This window comes from Telopea speciosissima, chromosome 6, assembly GCF_018873765.1.
Source record: "Telopea speciosissima isolate NSW1024214 ecotype Mountain lineage chromosome 6, Tspe_v1, whole genome shotgun sequence".
Lineage (NCBI taxonomy): Eukaryota > Viridiplantae > Streptophyta > Magnoliopsida > Proteales > Proteaceae > Telopea > Telopea speciosissima.
This window is the reverse complement of record NC_057921.1, coordinates 50,293,672-50,313,703: the sequence shown is the minus strand read 5'-3', so window position 1 is coordinate 50,313,703 and position 20,032 is coordinate 50,293,672. Positions and strand designations below refer to the sequence as shown.

General features: G+C 37.0%; 1 protein-coding gene and 1 long non-coding RNA gene across 3 annotated transcripts in view; both read left to right on the top strand.

The window, feature by feature from the left end:
- The first annotated feature begins 911 nt into the window (after nt 1–911).
- LOC122663694 (uncharacterized protein At4g15970-like) overlaps nt 912–20,032 on the top strand; it is a 25,646-nt gene continuing 6,525 nt past the window's right edge. The window contains exons 1-3 of one of the 2 annotated variants that reach the window (XM_043859322.1): nt 912–924; nt 14,761–15,041; nt 18,274–18,637. In XM_043859322.1, the coding sequence (XP_043715257.1) occupies nt 14,788–15,041; nt 18,274–18,637 (618 nt within the window). In that variant the 5' untranslated portion in view covers nt 912–924; nt 14,761–14,787. Of the gene's footprint in view, nt 925–14,750; nt 15,043–18,273; nt 18,638–20,032 lie in introns of those variants that run through there. The other variant, XM_043859321.1, reaches the window with a different exon arrangement.
- LOC122663695 overlaps nt 14,606–20,032 on the top strand; it is a 25,357-nt gene continuing 19,930 nt past the window's right edge. Inside the window, exon 1 of the long non-coding RNA XR_006333209.1 lies at nt 14,606–14,761. This is a non-coding gene — a long non-coding RNA (uncharacterized LOC122663695). The remainder of the gene's footprint in view (nt 14,762–20,032) is intronic.

Below are 20,032 nucleotides of genomic sequence, written 5' to 3'. Positions count from 1 at the left end.
AAATATGAAATTTTGAAAAAATAATGGAAATTCCCGCCAAAGAGAGTGGAGGGTGGGTAAATTTTAAACTCCACTTTCAGTCTATAGGTTGCATTGACATAGCTCACTCTCTCACCACCCCCCCCCCCCCCTTCCCAATTCCCATCTCATCAAAACCAACCCCATTTCCTGGTTTTGCTGCTTTTCATGGATTAGTATTGGTATCGTCTTCCTTCTTCTCTTGGCTGTTTTAATGCGCAGACAGTCGTTTTTTTTTTTTTTTTTTCATTTTTTTCTTTTTGTTGTTGACTGAAGATTTCTATAAGGTGTGTGTTCTTAATAATCAATTCTTTATTTATCCTCCTAACATCTGGTATTAATTGTTGGATCAGTGTTTCTTTGATTGAGATACAAGAAATCTGGTGTTGTATGCATGAAGAGGCAGAATCTCAAACTTCTGCATAAGGCAAAAACTATGCTGCTGATTGATTCCTGGAGATCTGAGGGTATCCCGCCCATTTATTGTTGATCATGAGTAAGTATTATTTCCCAGTTCCGCTTCCCATGTTTACACTTATCATTCTCTGTGGCTATTTACAAAACAACATTTGTTTCTATATTTTATTGGATACCTTGGGTTAGAATAAACAATAGGATAATCTTTACCTCTTGCTATTTAATCGTTTATTACTGCATTAGTTTGTTGGTTACATATTAGTTTTGTCATTTTGCAGGGACGTATTGTGGAGATATATGGCCCAGAGGCTTCTGGGAAAACAAACTCTTGCTCTACATGCAATTGATGAAACATTGAAACATGGAGGTGACTGTTAGCCTGTTAGCAAGTATTCTGTCTGACTTTTCAGGTAGCGATGATAAAGAAGTTGATTCTTTGGGTGGCAAAGAGGTTAGAAGGCTAGTATGCCGTGATGGAGAGATTGTACAGTTGGGTTGCAAGTACAAGCTCTTCACGAAGAAGGGAGCGAGGGACATTCTACAGCTTTAATGATCCGTGCTTCCATGGCAAGGATGCTATTAAACAATACTTAGCTAAGAATGAGGATATTCTAGGGGGATTAAACAATACAGAGCTTCATTTGCTTTCCGTGCCCTAATGTATGATTTCCTTTTTAACAAACTAGAGAGAGACTGCACTTTTGCCACTTTGAGAGAGGGGCAAAATTCTTTTAAGTATTATTGCAGGACCAGACATTTCCTAATATAATTAGTTCAGTTCACATACAAAAGAAACCAATCATCCCTATCCCTGTTTAAGTGGGTGGTGAGTCCTCAATCTTCATTGCACTTCAAACCATAATTTCTTCCATTCTAAGAAATTTCAAAAAAATAAGTGAAATCTTATACCCACAGAGAAATCAGAGCCTGGCTTCAGAAGAAACAATAATACACCCACACTGCATGCAAGACATGCAACATAATCATCGACTCTCCTTTTTAGTACAAAACAGTTCCAATGTACAAAATAATTTGAAGGGCCCCTAACCCCCTTCCCTTAAAAAACATAAAAAAGAGGATCGAAACTCCACAGACCATATTCTTAATCAATAGCACCTCCTATGAGGCAATTAGTAGAAGAACAAGATGACAAGCCCCTTTTGATTAAGTTTGGTCTTTCTGTACAATCACCTCAATGGTCCATATGGATCTGTCTTAAGCAATGTTCCATTCCAAACTCAGCAGACAATGCATGTAAATCAAGTGTGATCTACCAGCTACCTTTCTGAACCAAGCTGGAATGTCCTGGTTGACTCCCACATCTCTCTAAAGTACCTACTCTCTCAATTTGATTATGTACATCTTCAAACTCTTCTGCAGCAATAGCCTGATGTTTCCCACCCATCTCTATGTCGAAGCTTTGTTTAGCCATCTTTGGGCTTATGACATGGCTGATTGAGAGCGATGTGATGAAGGTAGAAGATGCATCCTCTTTCACCTTGGCCCTGAATTTTTTAGAACTAGGAATCTCAGAAAAGAAGATCTCTCTCACATTCTGAAACCCATCCAAGATTATATGGATTCATCTTTTTATCATACCAATGTCTGAAATTTTCATAAGTTGTATGCATAAAATAGTAGAAAGACTTGGGTAAAATTGAGGAAACTAGGAATAACATTGAACATTTACTTCACCAACCGCTTCCAATCAAATGCACTATAAACCCCTAAGAATTTTGCACATGACACTACAATTCTATCCCACTACGACTTTTGCACATGATAGATGCATATAAATAACAAAATAATATGTAGATACAGCCACTCTACCAGGCAGCTAAAGTACATTTAAGTCTTCCGTACAGGATTATATGAGACTGTCCTACTTGTATTCCTCTTATATTTATCATAGAGAAAAATATGGAAGTTAACATATAATTGCCATATATAACAGATATAAGGTTTTTATGGTTTTGTTGATTGCAATTGACTTAGAGGGCAAAAGCAAAACAAGAACATTGGAGTACAACTCACTGAACTCAGACCAAGGTTCCATTTTGTTGGATGGAGAGTGCATGAAGAGGTACCCAAAAAAAACTTTAATGGGACGTTTGGTTGGATGAAAAACCATGTGAAGTGGATGAATCCTCTACTTACATCTCATTTTTGGAGCAATGCAAATATTTTTGTTTTTGGCAGGCAGGGGTGCGCAAAAAACCAAGGCATACACTTTCCTTGACCAAACACAGGAAAAGCGCATAAGAGGAAAATTTTACACTGCTCTTCATCCAACCAAAGGCAGCCTAAGAGAAATTATATGAAGTTCAACTTTAGTAAGGACACAAAAAGAAATTTGGGTTAAACGAATTTTCTGAATGATTGAGTTGGCTTTGAAATTTGACTAATGGCCAACCCATGGAATTGGAACCGAGTAGAGGAGACATGCTTCCAAAGGGACTTGTAGCCGATGTCTACTAATAGTCTAAGAAAAAATTTAGAAGGTAGCTATAAGACCACCTATAGATCAAGACGAGATGTGCTTCCCCTTTCTCATGAATCAAAGATTTCTTTCGTTGTATTCATGCAAAACAGAGTCACTCTCCCATTATTTGTAGTTTTAAATGTAAGTCACAAATAAGACCAAAATAATGCATACAAATTATCTTGTCAGCGGAAAACTTTACAAATAAAATAAGAATCAAGCAAACTGGCAACCACTTCAAATGGGCAACTAACTGTTTAACCAGATTTATTATCAACTAAGGAATGTAGAGATAAAAAGTAAGAAAAGGATATTTGATCCTCTACATTCATCAGACTGATAGTTGAGCTTAGTTCCTAATGCAGAATAATGGGTACAAGTTTAGCGAACAACAATGTTCTAAAAATTTGAGTTCAGTAGTTCCTCATATCAAATTATTGATTGACAAGATATGGTAATATGGAGAAGACAAAACAAAATTGTTTGAAGCACTGATAGAACCGAAAGTGCCCCAAAGTATCCAAGAAAAGAATGTAACTGCAACCCCCCCCCCCCCCCCCAAAAAAAAAAAAAAAAAAAGGGGGGGTAGAAGAATTAATGTCACCTTATCGCAAACTGCCCTTACAGATTTCAAACCTTCCTTCCATAGGCAAGCTGACCAGAATTTTTCACTCTTCCTATAAAAAAATAAAAAAAAAAAAACAAAACACAAAATCCAACAAATGTTAACACATGTAGTAGATAATTGGCAGTGGCAAGCAAAGCCAACTTCTCTGGACTGCCACACTTGAGATACATGGCCACTCTGAATATTTTGCCTTTCCAGAAAATCTGTTCAACTGAATATTCAAGGCAGATCATCTCAGTCTCATTTTTAAAATTAAAAAAAAAAAAATCATGCAACGATATATCAAATAGCGAGACACGTTGAAGAAACGTAAACTTTTTTGGTCTACTGAACATATTATCCTCAAACTATAATAGCAATTCTTTTAGACACTTTCAATGTTGAAGTATTTAATACTTTTAGCATCTATGGAGAGTCATTGCAAGTTTTCCTGTTCAAGAAACATAGAATCATGATGAATTAAGAATAGAGTGGCTAGCTGACAGAAGCTCCTTTTTTAGACATCAATGTTGTAAATTTTAAAGCAATTTAAGAGCCAGTTTCTCCTCACTTGCAGACTCTTCCTGTATTAGTAGGGATATAAATTCCATGAGCCCTTCCATCTCTCAATTATTAATCATAGTGAGGTTGGGCTACCATAACTGAAGTGAAACCTCTTCCTAAAAGATGCCAACTGATGAGATTTTTCAATCTGAGTTTCTACAGGAATGGTCATAAGTTTAGAAACATGCTGATGAAGTTTATTACAGAAATCACATGTGCCTTTGAGGCAACTTGTGCTGAAACCAGGCTCCTTTGCAGTTCCTATAATTTCCAAGAAACAATTAAAACTAATTCAAAGAAGTAGAGTTACAATTCCACTAAATATTAGCATAAGAAGAAACTGAAGAATTAATATAAACCAACAAGATAGATTTAAGTACTTTAAGATTCACTAAATAAACTAACAAATATTTATACCTCCTCTTATTGTCGAGCAAAGAAAGATAAGAGTTGCTTTTGTGCATCAAGGGAGCTCTGGGTCTCAAAAATAACCTCACAGCCTCCAAAACTGCAGTCAGCAGCACAGACATTAAATCTCATATCTTTAGATTTTTGGATAGCTACGTACATCTTACAAAAGAGAGCAGGAACTTCAAGTTTGACCAAATGAACCTCATTCTTCACAGATGGTTTGGATGTCAATGCTCCAAATTATATATTATATATGATTCAATCACTTTCTAATAAAAATAATTCGATGATATTAAGTTAAAGATGAATTATAAGTTATAGGAGAATAAACCAATAAACGAGCCAATGGGCAAAAGAAAAAAAAAATCCCAATAAACGAGCTGGTTCATGTGCTACCTCGAAGGATTCGCGTAAGAAACAACAGTCTATAGTGATCATTACATAAAATATATACCTAGGTCATAAATGGTCTGATTACAGGCTTCCAATTGAGAAAGATTCTAACTTCTTACCTCAGTTGCAGATACGATGACTCGGCTGTCGCATAGTGCTACGTCGGTGCCTGAGTTTCAGAATCTGATAACTCGAACCGTCGCACGGTGTGGAGGGAACGAGAAAATGAGGGATGAGGCAGGGAGAGAGGAGTCGATAGACTGAGGGAAGGGAAGGAGGGAGTCCAGGAACCGAGAGAGAGGGGGCAAGAGCTTGGGGAATAATTTAGAAATCCATTTTTCAGGGAACCTAACTCCGCCAGAGGTTGGGTAGATGATTTTGGGGAAGATGGGTTGTTGAATTACGTTTTAACCCTTTCTTGAAAAATCTACCTAACAGTTTTTGGTTTTTTTTATTTTTCAGCAGTGAATGTGATTTTACTCAATTATCCTTTTAAATTTATTTCTAGCAGATCTCTGATTGTAGTTTAAGAGGACAATGGGCGTCTTGTAAACATAAACCTAATAGGCTAATAGTGGCTAATCAAGTAATTTTCCCAAAATCTTACTTAAAATGATTATATTTTCCTGTTTTTTTAGGAAAATTATCATCGTCACCCCTTGAGTTACATCTTTATTTTAAAGCAATCCTACTAAGTATTCAAATATCAAAATGAACCCAAAATTTAACGGGTTAACTGTATGAAATGCAAATGACTAAAATACCCTCTACACTAATACATAAAATTTAATTGTTCAGCAATCCTTGGAGGAGGTCACTTCATCTGGTTCCAAATTCACCTGGTCTAATAAACAAAAACCTCCTAGACTGGTTAAAGAATGTCTGGATCGAGCTTTTGCCACCCACAGCTGGTTCCTACTTTACCCTAGGGCTTTCCTTACCAAATTATCCTCGCTTGGATTTGACCACAACCCGATTCTGTTAGCTACATCTGGACACCGACCTAGTTATAAGAAATTGTTCCATTTTCAGGATGCATGGACCCACCACCCTAACTTTTCCCATTTCTGTGCTTCTACTTGGTCCTCAATCCCGGCTGGATCACTCCCCTCCAAGTTGGCTTCCTTCTCTTTTGCCTGCAGGGCTTGGAATAAAAACACTTTTGGACATATCAATAACCTCAAACATTCCTTTTTCAATGAACACCTTACACTTACAGACTCTTCTTATCCTAATAATAATATTTTAGCAGGGATTGATAAGAGGCTTAAGTGGATCTTTGATGCAAAGGAAGCTTTTTGGCTTTAGAAATCAAGGCATTTGTATATCCGAGATGGGGATAGAAATACTAGATTTTATCACTCGGTGGTCAAACATAACTTGCATAAGCGTAGGATAAATTTCATTAAGGACCATCAAGGTAAGATCATTACTGACCCTCCCCTGATGGCAGCAGTTTTCTCGGATCACCTTAAGGAGGTGTTCACCACCTCGGATCCCCTGGATGCTAACTTTGTTGAGTGCCTTTTTCAAAAAAAACTTCCTACTAGTACTGTTGAGTCTAATACACTCTGTTGTCTGCCTTCTTCCGAGGAAATTCGATCCGTGGTTTTTTCTCTTGGACCATGGAAGGCTCCTGGTGCAGATGGGTTTCAAGCTGTTTTTTTCCAAAAATACTGGGAGGTTGTTCACCAAGATTTGTTCAACCTTGTGCAGCAGTTCTTTGATTCTGGCCACCTACCCCCTAGTATTAATCACACTCTAATTTGCTTGATTCCTAAATCTGACTCGGCGGCCACTGTGGGAGAGTTCAGCCCCATAAGTCTGTGTAATATCACTTTTAAAATTCTTGCGAAGATCCTAGCTAACAGACTTAAAGGTTCTCTTCAGTTTATTATCTCTCCTTTTCAAGCCGCTTTTGTTCCTGGCAGGCAGATCACTGATAACATTATAATTGCCCAAGAAAATTTTCATTTCTTTAAAAAGGCTAGGGGCAAAACTGGTTTTGTGGCTATTAATATTGACTTGTCCAAAGCTTATGATAGGGTGGAGTGGAGCTTGATTCGCTCTATTTTCAACTTCCTTGGGTTAGGGGAGAAGTGGGAATCTCTTATTTGGGCTTTGATTTCCACATCCTCCTTTTCTATTAAACTTGATGGTAGTCCCTTGAACCATTTTCTACCTACCAGAGGGCTGAGACAGGGTTGCCCCCTAAGCCCGTACCTGTTCCTGGTGGTTATGGAGGTACTCTCCAGACTCTTCACCAACTATAGAGATCTGGATTTGTTTCATGGGGTTAAAATTGCTAGGGGGCACCAGAGATTTCGCATTTATTTTTTGCTAATGATATTTTCATTTTTTGTCGTGCTCAAACTGAAGATATTCTAACAATTAAAGCTATTTTGGACCTTTTTTCTGAATTGTCTGGACAGAAAATTAATTTCAAGAAAAGTGGAATTCATTTTAGCAGGAATGTGCCTTTAGAAACTAGGAATTCCATATGCTCATGCTTAGGTATCCAGGAGATGTCCACTTCTTCAACCTACTTGGGAACTAACCTGTTTCATGGCAGATCTAAGGTGAAGGATTTAAACAGGATTGTCTCTCGGATCCAACAGAAATTATCCCTGTGGAAAGCTAACCTTCTTTCCTTTGCGGGTCGTCGTGTCTTGATCCAATCGATCCTGGCATCTACCCCGGCTTATTTGATGCAATGTTTTAAATGCCCTAAGAGAATTTGCAGTGCCATTGATTCCGTTTGTCAGCAGTTTTGGCTTGGTAGGGGAAAAGACCAACCTAAGAAAACGGCTTTGATTTCTTGGACAAAATGTTGTAAGTCAAAGTTTTTGGGAGGTCTTGGATTCCGTAAGGCTGAAACCCATAACATGGCTCTCTTAGCCAAACAAGGCTGGCGGTTACTTACGAGGATTCTTCCCTTTGGGCTAAGACTCTTAAAGCCAAATACTTCCACAACATTTCCTTCTTTCACCCCAAAACAAGGAAAAAAAAAGGCTCTTGGATTTGGAATAGCATCTCCTCTACGATTCCTTTGCTTGACAACATGCTCATTAGGAAAGTGGGGAATGGCAAATCCACCTTATTTTGGACCGAAAAATGGATACCTTCTGCCCCGCAGGTACTCTCTCATGTTTCGCTTATACCCCTAACCCTTGCAGACTCATCCACCAAAGTTGTTGATTTCATTGGGGATTCTAACTGGAATCAAGGCCTTTTAACCCATTGCTTGCCGCGGTCTGTGACTTATGCTATTGGTTTAATTCCCATTTCTAACTCAACTGATTGTTGGTGGTGCGTTAAGTCCAAAACTGGTAAACTCACCACAAATCTGGCTGCTAACGAGATTAATATGTTTGATGTCATGACCGATCCTGTGATTAAATCTCGGTGGACTTTCTTTTGGAAACTCACCCTTCATCCCAAATTTTAAATTTTTTTTCTGGCGTTTGCTAAATGCAGGATTCCCACTCAAGGCTACTCTTTCGAAATGGATCCAGATCAACTCCTCCTGCGCTTTTTGTGGCACATATGCCGAATCCTCATGGCATCTATTTCTTTCTTGCGATTGGGCTAAACACGTTTGGGCTACTGGACCTCTAAGACTGAGAATGGAACAGCTGCGGTATCCAAGTCTTATCAACATGTGTATTGATTTTCTTTTCAATAGGGAACTGGATCACCAGACTTCAGTCTGGTTCTTTAGTGTTTTTATAATTACTTGTTATTTTATTTGGACGGCCAGAAATAGGTTGGCTATTTCTTTAGCCAAGACGGAACCTCTTTGGATAATTTGTGCTAAGAATAAGTGGATTGCTCTTTTAAATTTATCCCCACCATCCCACCCCTCAATTCCCACTTCCCCTCCATCCCAGTTCAATTACCACTCCCCCAATTCTAACCACTTTCCTATGTTTAATTTTCCTGTGTTAATCTGTGCAGGATACAATAGTGCTGGAATGAGACAAGCTGCATGGGCCTTTATACTTATATTACATGGCAATTTGATGTTTTTTGATGCAGGAAGTTTCACTTCTCATAACGAATTGGAACCAGACCTGCTTAGTATAAAGAAGGGCTTAGAATATGCTACCAAACAAGGGGTGTCAGTAAAAGAAGTTTGGTTTGCCAACCACCAACTGTCTGATTTTTTGCCATCCCCATCCACGAAACCGTGGCCATGGGATTTACTTGAGACTGTTTGTTTATAGCAGATATTGCTCCTAATGTCCTTTTCCTGTGCAAAAGTGATATGTATATGGGGTATGCTCGTTCACTTGCTAAGGCAGCAGTGATATGTAACCAGGATGGTAGCTGTGTAAATACTTCAAATGTTTAATAGTATGTTATTTCCTACTATCATCAACAAATAAAAAAAAAGTCTCGGTTCTCTGTAAAACAACGTATAATTCTTTAGAACAGAGAAGTACAGAATACAGATTGAGGGAAAGGAAATGGGTAGGCGAAAAATCTCTTCGAATACGATGGCAAGGAGTTTGGATTTTCGGATTATAGAAGAGAAGGTGGGTTTGAGAAGGAACTAGAGAGATTACCGTTTTAAAATTGAAGGGTTTCAATAAAATAACGTGAAAATACCGATTTAATTTTCTGCTTTTAACTTTCTTTAACCACTATTTTTATTGTTCATAGAAAGTTCTTTCTCTTTCTCTCTCTCTCTCTCTCTCTTCTTCATTTTCTCCTGTCTCTCATTTTCATCTTCATTCTCTATCTCTACTCCATATATGATTTCTATATACAGGGGAAGTCAAAAAGAGAAAACCCAATTCAAATTGAAGAAGAAAAAGAAGAGTACGTCATCAAATTGAGGATTTTGAACTGGTTATAAACACAGCATGGATCACCGTTGTTGCAACATTCTGCAATATACATGTTCGGGAGGAAGTTCGTAAGGAATCGATTTCGTGTGGCTCCGTTTGGGTGGTGGGGACCAGCATGGTGGTGGGTTGGAGTAGACTACGACGGTTGAAGAGGTGAACAGTCAGTTTGTTCCTTCGACTTCCACGACGGTGGCAGAGGTGAGAGGTGAGCGGTTGCAGAGGTGAACAAATGCAGTTGCAGATGCTAGGGGTGTCAATTGGTCCGGTTTTCTAGCAGTTCTGGCTCTTTCAAGACCAGATCCGGACCAATAAGCTCACTGATTCTAAATTTGAAATTCAGGATCATTAAGTAATCAGAAGTCCGGTTCCGGTTCCTAAGCAGGTCCAAACATTGTTATAATGTAGAGACCCAAAACAAGAACAATAGGAATTGTACTAGAAAAATGGTAGACGTTCCAATGTGTCAATGTATATATTATCATCTCATGCGAATAGATATGGTAGACTTGAACTAATTTTGATGTCTACAACTTTCACATAATTACTCATATTTAGACTTTGTTTATGCAGAGAAAGAGAGAGATAGAGACAGAGTTTAGAAATAACAAATTATTATAATAATTCATCATCTATCATCACCAATTTGGTGGTTCGTAAATAAAGATTTTTATTGAAATAATAATTTATACATTGCAGTTGTTAGGTATGGTGGAGATAATACCAAAAATACAGCTTCTGAAGTTGTTTTTCTTTTGTATGACATCATTCGTTAGATTTTATTAGATGATAATCTAGTCCTGATCATTTCTTTCGGTTCTAACGGTTCCTAGGACCAGACCTAATCCGAACCAATAACCTATCACTAAGACCAAATCCGAACCAATAAACTATTGGGTGGATTGGTTCCGGTTCCTAGCGGGATGGTTCCCGTCCAAAATTGACACCCCTAACGGATGCTAAGGCTGCTTTGTTCAATTGAGGAAGGAGTACATTCTCTTGTTTTAATTGGAAGGGTATAATAGTTTTTAAGACTAATATTACCTGCTGACATCACCACTTAATAGCATGATATGTTAACTCCGTTAGATTTTGGGTTCATTTGATAATTGGGTACTTAGTGGGGTTGCATTAAAATAAGGATGTAACTTAGGGGGTGGCGATGATAATTTCCCATTTTTTTAAAACCTTTTTACCCTTATCCGTGCAAGTGTATTGGATCGATCTCGGACTCTTGGCTAATTCCAATTTGATCCGACCAAAATCGGCCAATCCATTTCGAGATTAGGAACTATGATCCGAACACAAAATGGTTGACACAACAAATAACAAAACATTATAATTGGGTAGCTGGAGTTGTCCTTCACCCATAGTCAAGGGAGAAGAGAGAATCCTTTGACCGAGGAGTTTAGATAGTGTTGAGAGGGTATGGGGTAACAATGAAGGGGTATTATCGAATTTGTACTATAGATAAACATAACATTTAGACCGTAAATGATAGAGGTATCAAACCCTAGCCCGAACCAGTGAAACTGGATCAAACCGATCGAAGAAGCCCAAATCGAATCAAACCAATCAAACCAATGTCTTATTGCTTTGGTTTTGGATTAGGGTATTGTGCATCTGGTTTGAAATTAGACTACACCGAACATGAAAAACCGATACCAAACCGGAAATCATAAAAAAAAATTCCATAATTTTATAATTGGGATTTTCTTTTTGATACCCCTTAAGGTGTTAAATAATTAGTATTTACTTTTTGGTCCTATTGATATGACACATGTTTTTTTTCCAATGAGGGTAATGTTATTTCATATGAGTATTCAAAAAATGTGAATAATTATGACATAGTGATATATCACTTACAACTTATTTTTGAAAATCCTTTTATACCCCTATCTTAAAAGCATTTTGAGAATAAGACAATAGATAACTATAAGAAGGTGTGAAATTCTAAAAATACTTATAGAAGTGTCATTGAGACATATCCTTGTTGTAGGATAATGAACAACTATAAGAAGGTGTGAAATTCTAAATATACTTTAGAGGTGTCATTGAGGCATATCTTTGTTGTAACCAAGGTTGATTAGAACAAGATTATAACCTTATTTTTTTTGTCTCTTGTCAAAAGTTATTTAGTCATGGGTTAAAAAAAGATTTTCAAAATAAGTTAAAAGTGATTTGTTAATATATTATTTTTAAAGGTTGACATTGTTTATGTGAAATGACAAGAATATCCCCACATTAAATAACTTTGGCGAATTGAATAAGGTAAGGGGCAAAAAAGTGAGGTTACAACTTCTTAGTGACTTGTCATTTTATAATTTTCAAAAGTTGTCATTGCCTATGTGAAATGACAAGAATATCTCCACATTAAATAACTTTATAGAATAAGGTAAGGGACAAAAAAAAATATATATATATATATATATATTGGAAAAGATGGAAACATGCATCCAAGGAGTAGCAGGAGATAATGCATGAAACACACATGAAATATCTAAATATATGACAAAACACGATCATAACACTTACCATTAAACATCAAGGAACCCAGAGAACACGAGACTCCCCATGAGATGGCACAATATAATAGCGATGTTTAACTTATCATACCTAAAACCCTATCTTGTAGACGTAGAGAAGAAGAAAGAAGAAAGATAAGGCATTTAAAGAGGGAGATGAAATGATCCATGGGAGCACTACAAACACATCAAAACAAAAATATCTAGAACATGGAACCATCATGTAAAAAACAAGGAAAGGAAAGTGGCTCAAACGTATGAAAATCATAGAAGAACATGGAAGAAAACGCGAAGCAACATACAAAGTAACCCTAGGATACTAAAATAAGAGAACAAAATGCATGATTAGAAAACATGAATTTACATCCTAAGTAAACAAAACATGCGTGTATGAAAACTACCTAAAGAGGTAGGATCACAACCCTTTGGTGTATGTAAATTAATCAAATAAATAAAAGAAAGGGAAAGATTGTAAAATCCCAAAACTATGTTTAGAATCTTACCTAATTTATGACCAATGTAGAGAAGAGGTTGGAGGCTACTCTTGGCTCAGAAAAGAAACTCAATCGTGGATTCCAACTCACCCAAACACTTAAGTTTTCTTAGGTTTCTCTTTTCAACTCACTCTAGTTAAGGAGAGACTCTATAAACGATTAGTTTATCAAAAGAATCCCTCTCAACGTGAGAGGACCTGTATTTATAAATTTATAAAGATCTATACAAACCTTAATACGTGCTAAGGTCACACAATCCCATCCAAACCGCCCACTTTGCAACCATGGAATTAGTTCTCATCAATGGAGCAAGTGCCAACACCACTTGAATAATTAAATTTGGACAAGTAAACAAGCTTTATCACGTCTAAAAGACACCTTAGGGGGGGTGTCAAGAAATGTACTTAGATGGGGTTTCTGATAATCAAGGTTGATCTTTATCACTTAATAGCAATCAAAATCCCCCCCCCCCCCCTCCCCCCCCCCAAAAAAAAACAATCCATATATTTTGGGAAATCCCCAAAAATTGACCGATCTAGCTTGGCTCGATACATACATGCATAATAAAGTGTAGCCACTTTCAATTGAAAATAAGTTATACACCCTTTTGACACCCTTGAGATAAGGATGCCAAAGTTCAGCTCGAAGAGTAGCCAGACTGACCTAAATCAACCTGATCAGCCTGGACGGAACCGAACCCTTATGGTTCGATTTGTTTGGAACTGGAAGAAATTGAAATCAAGCAGGATTGCCCGAAATCGAAGATTGGACCGAATCTAATAAAAAACTAAGAACTGAATCGATAGTAATCTGATAAGAAATTGAAGAAGAAAAAAAAAAACAAAGAAAAAAGATTTTCCTATTAATTTCATCATGTATTCTTGTAAACCCGAAAACTTGACCAGATCAAACCCTATAAAAAATTAAAAATTTTCCCGTTAATTTCATTGTGTATACTTATAAACCCAAAAACTTGACTAGATCAGACCAGACAATAACAATTTGGTTTTGGATTGGCCCAATAACAGGCTGAAATCGATTTAATCCAATCGAAATAAGATCGAACCCATCGATTGACACCCTTACCTTAAGATTTCGTGAAAATATTCCCATCACTTTAACATCCCAAGTTTTTACATTTCACCAACTTGGGTGACACTCCTGACTCTTGAGTCCACTACATGGTTTGAGGTATCGCTATCGTATTATCCCAACTAGTTTTGCAAGTGATCAATCTTGATACTATATTGATATTGCATATCGGTGACACGATACGTACAAGGTAAAATGGTCTGAAAACCCATTTTTAAAGGAGAATAAGGGGTAAATTGTTTGATACGGCCTATCCATGCTGATACCAATTCGATACCGTATCAGTTTTTGGGTTGATCGATATCCGTTCTGATACCGTGCACTAAAACCATGGTCCACTAACATTGAAGGCATATACGGTCTAAATCGAGGAAAATAAAAGCAAGTGAAAATGTGAAATACATTTATGTCACGTGTCCGGATGAGAAATGACGATGGAACTCCCACCCTATACAACGTCAGCTACCTTACCATTTCTCCTCCTAATATGTCCATCTGTCCAAGATAACTTTTTTTTTCCCCCTCATTTTTGTGATTAAATATCGCTCTAGATACTATTAAATATTAACAACACATTCTATCTGAGACACACAGAACTTAATCAGGTATAATCTGCTATAGTTAGGGTCGAGGAAACTCCAGGTTCCACTCTAAGTCTCTTCTCTAACTATAAAACAATTTTAATCTGAGATAAACTGCTACATCAGGTATAATCTGCGATCGGCACGGTTGAGAAAACCATTCTAAAACGGAAAAAATGCTCGAAACTCGCATCTTATTCGTAAGACGAAACCGAAACTATCTTCTTGGATTTCTATATGTTCATCATCTTTCCGATTTTTCAGGTTCCTTGGATGATCCACTTCACCGCTTTTCAATGGCAAAAAATTAAGAGAGAGAGAGAGAGAGTTTGTATGTGGTTTGATTGAAGTTTATGAAGAGATCGATACGAGCTTCGGTACGGAGAAGACGATCCATGATGATGCTTCTTTCTAGCGTTGGAAACATCGACATGTCGACGGATTCCATAGTTGTCCGACGAGCTCTGACATTGACGCTTTTCTTTGCCGCCATTGCTTTCCCTTGTCTCGTAATCTACAATGCCGCTTATAATTCTTCCGTCTTATACGATCCCTCTTCCGCCCTGAATCGCATTTTTTCCTTCGATTCCAACGATTCTCCTACGGTGAGTACCTTTTTCTCTTTCTCTCTTTAGCTTCGTTACATTCGAATCAGAATCAGTAGAACATTACCGTCGCTACATGTTTATTTTATGTTCTCATTCCAAATTTCTATGCAAACTAGGGTTTCTGAAGTTTCAAGGAGTAACTTCTGTTAGTTCCCTAATTCGTCTGGTTGCAAGTGAAAAAGGAAGGAATGAATTTGGTTTAGAAAATATAAAAGAAACGTTTGTAATTATGATTGTATAACTATAAACTACTTAAATCTTTTACCATTTTTGGTAGTTAATTGTAATCTTAAATTTAAAGGATTTGGTTGCAAATTAAAGTAAAAATTAATAATCAGATTTGAAATGCTTTGGAGTTAGTTATACAATCATGTTAGGTAATTACTACACAAGTTTATATTCAAGAGGTTGCAAGTAAAAAAAGGGGGAAGGGAAGAGAGTGAAATTGATTTAAAAAAGGAAGGGAAAAATAATAAAGCCAAAAAATAAAAAAGACAAAATGCAAATCTTGCAATACAAGATAGACCATATGATTGAATTATGGTCCCAAGTTAGACACTTGACCAGTTCATGGTGTCATCTTCCCATTCAATTGTTCGGATTTGTCCAATTGGCATTCCATCTGGTAAGAATCAGCATACAACAGCTGCATTCCCAATCTACTCTGCCGTGCTTGCGTCATTCTAGACTAATAATAATTAGATTGTATTAAAATATTCTAAAAAATTATTAAAGATAAAAAGTAGCAGATCATTGCCTGTTATACAGCAGTTTGTATTGGCTGGCTGGCTGGTATTCTGTTAATTGATAAAAGACACCGTAAATGTTTTTTTCTTTTTTAGCTATGGCCACTCATTACTTCTGTACACTGCACCCCTTTCTACATAAAGTACCAGACACCTAAAACTTGAATCTCCCTTCTTGGAGGTCACTTCATAACTGTTCATTAACTAGCAACAGCTATAAATCAGTGGTCGGACCTATGCAAAACCGTTATGCTTGTCCTTCCCTGTTTGGGAATTTTTAAAGCTTAGAGTCATATATTAGAACAAGGTGGTTACTTTCTGAGGGAGATCCTACCTCTAATAACAAGTTCAGGAAGTACTTTATTTCTCATGCCTTTTCACTTGACAACTTCATTTGTGAAGAGTAAAACTCCAATTAACAAGTCTAGAACTCTTAGATTATCTTAACAACCAATGCTGGCCTTTTAGCGACTCACAATGACTTGTTCTCCATGTAGTTAACTTGACAATGGTAACCTTACCTGGTGAATGCCCTTGTTGATGGGACTGGAGTCCTTGCTTCTACATTTGATGCAGATTAGAGAAAAATAGAAGGCATTAGCAATCAGTAGGGCAGCTTAGCATCCTCCTATTGGTAGGAAAGTGTGTCACTTTAGTGTTCTAATCTTTCGGAACACTTCAGTATTCTAATTTGTGGGGACACCATAATGTTCTATTCTAGGGCAGTCCAAGCTAAACCAATAGATGGGATTGAGGAGGAGTCTTAGTAGCTTGATGCTAGCAATTCAGCTTGTCTCTATCTTATCGATCTCTAGAGTCAACCTTTCAGTGAAATAGAATTTGTCAATGAGAGGTCGATGGGTTACCTTATCCTCATTTGGCTGCTACTTTTTATTATTTATTTTTGATAATCTTATCTGTAATTCAGTCCTGAGGATAATCTATTTGGGGTTAGGTCACATTACAAATAGATGTAAAGAGCATCCTCCGCCCACACCCCCCCCCCCCCTCCAAAAAAAAAAAAAAATTTAAGCTGCGAGTAGAGAGGCTTGGTGGATTTCTGAGCTGTTATCTTCTTTATTCTCCGTTCTATCCATTTTACTCATGTGGTCAGATCTTGCTCATTTTCTTTGGTGCCTGCCATATTTCTGTCTTCTCTTCTGGTTCGGTTTCTGTTTAGTTGCATTCCTCACTAATTTTTTATCTGATTTGGTTTCAATATGATACATCAGTGTCTGTTTTGCTGTTCTCTGATGTTCTGCTCTCGGATCTGGAATCTTTTGATTTCGTCCCTTGGTTTCGGTGGCCATATAACCTAATTAGGTCATGAAACTTGCAGGACAACCTACTTTGGGCCCTATAAACATGGTGGAACGCTTAGTTGTTTAAAAATTACACCCAAAATGGTAGTTTGATTTAGAACCTTAGGTTGGTAGTGTATGTTATATACACACACACACACACACACACACTGATATGACCTATTCCACACAATCTTTAGTATTAGAACACACATAATTCAAGTAGAACAACTTAAATAAGCAATTGGAATGAAAAGACATCAAATTATGAACCATGTCATAAATCATACATCTAAATTGTTTGTTATATAGAGTCAAATATATTTTAAGTCAGCATTTAACAATAAAAGCCAACAACTGCCAAGTACCAAGTCGTCCCTATCCCTATATGCTCAACCTAATATTGAACGAGTGTCGGGCCTTGAAGTTCAAATCTCCTTCAAATGTTGTTCTTGAGCATCAAATCCAAGTGTTCCAACCTTTTTTTGGTAAAATTTGGAGCAAATAAGTGATTTGGAGCTGTATTCTTCACAAACTAGTGGAACCAGTCGAGTTTACCGAGAATGGGTTGAAATTCCGATCGAGAAAAGTCAACACATGGTATTTATATAACTGACTTTGTGACATTTCAGCGTGATACTGAAATTACTTCTGGGATTTTGGCGAGATACCAAAATCTTGGCCAAAACCATTTAATGTTCTAGTATCACATGTGGTTTCGATTCGAGACTTGTCCATGCCGAGAAAATCACCAAGATCTCGCGAGACCTTGAACCATGATCTAAGGTATCTCTTTTTTTGTGTTCTTTACCCTTGGGTGTGATGGAGTTTTAAGGCAAGGATGAGTTGGTGTGCCTTCTGGGCCTATCTTTTTTCTTGGTTCTTTTTAAGGAAGTTTTATGCATACTCTTTACCTCCTGAGGAAAAATAACCCAATCTTCTTTGCCTCTTCCTTCGTAGATGTCCCTTTGTTCCTCACTCCATGTCAATGTCACATATTTGAGCCAGCAGTTAAGTATCGCAAAATCTGACATTGCATACCCTTGGAAGTTGGAGAAAATCTTCTTGTTTTGTAGCATTTATTATTCTTGGTCAGAAGTGTAAACCTAGCTCTGCCTAGAATGTTGTTTAAAATAATAAATATATGTTTCTTCCTTATATTAATTTTTTTAAACCATTTTGTAGGATAGTGAGGAATTGAGGCTGGAAAGAATTTTGAAGGATGCGGCGATGGATAGGACAGTTATCCTCACTACTCTAAATGAGGCATGGGCAACTCCTGGTTCGATTGTTGATCTTTTCCTTGAGAGCTTTCGAATTGGGGATCACACCAGTGGCCTTTTGAAACATTTGTTAATTATTGCTTTGGATGAAAAAGCATATACTCGTTGTTTGGCTGTACACACCCATTGCTTTGCTCTTAAAACTGAAGGGGTAAATTTCTCTGGTGAGGCATATTTCATGACCCCTGACTACTTGAAGATGATGTGGCGAAGGATTGATTTCTTACGATCTGTTCTTGAGATGGGTTATAACTTTGTTTTCACGGTACTCTCTCTCTCTCTCTCACACACACACACACACACACACGAAAGCCATGTTTCTGTGCATGTGCAATAAGATTTTACTTCTGATTTTTGGATTGGTAATGCATGGTTTTATGCCTGAGATTGTTTCTTGTATTTACTTTTTTAAGTTATTAATTTTGCTTTAAGAATTGGTAACTGGTGTGTTGGAATCTTCATTTTTTTATCTGCTTCATAGTTGAACAGATATCAATATTAATCTTCTGTCAACCTGGAAGTATTTATCATGAATGTAGAGTTTTAGTTGACTGATTCCATGCTAACATTCCCAATTTTTTGAAGAATCTGCTCAATGAAACCTTTACTCATAATTTGAATAGTAAATGTACAATGACAGATGGGAGGATGAAATTTCCACCGTCCCATGCATAAATGATGTGGCATGTACTTTGGAAGCCAGACCACAATTTTTTTTTTTAAATTATTGTCAGGATTTCCATGTCTCGTTTGTTATTTGTTGCGTTTGGCACAGAATGGTGAGAATTTCTCCCTCTTCATTATGCTAGTTAATCTATGACTGGAACCTTGATGTGAAGCTTCGAGCATGGTCTAATGATGCAACAAGTTTAACAGCTTATGTAAGCCTTCCAGTCATGGGCTTAGGATGGAAGACCATATGAAGTAATTAGGTTGCTAGGGTAACAAAAATGGTATAAAATTTTGAAGGAAAATAATAAACAATTCCATGTATGAAGTATGGTGTTGAATGGATGGTAGAAATAGGGAAATTGGAAGCAAGGAAAAAACAGTTTGAGCTTACAGGGAGAAGTTATTCAAATGGACTGAAGTAAAAGATAACCAAAAACTCTGATATTGCAATATCCTTAATCATATAGTGATAAACTTGCACTGTTAGTATAACTTCATCAAAAAAAGATTTAACTCTTAATTTTGAGTACATGGATACCTTAATCATAGTTGTCACAATAGTTGTCAAGCCGGCAAGGCAACCCAAGGCGGTGGAGGGGTGTCTAAGCGCTTAAGCGACAAAGTGCCCACCTAGGCGTTGCCTAGGCAGCCAAGGCCGCCAAGTGTTATTTTTTATTTCCTCTCTTTTCTAAAATTATTTAGTATGTTACAATATATACCTTATATCATAAAAAATCAACATTAAGCCACATCAAGTCATAAAAAATCAACATTAAGCAACATCAAGTCATAAAAAATTAAAATAGAACTAGAGGACAACAGAACTGAACAAGTAAGCTATTAAGCCACATCAGGTCATCAAAAATCAATATTAAGCCACATCAAGTCATCAAAAATCAACATAGAACTAGAAGACAACAGAATTGAACAAGTAAGCTATTTGAAGTTTGGAACAATCTAAACATACAGTTGGTTTATACTGTTCTGG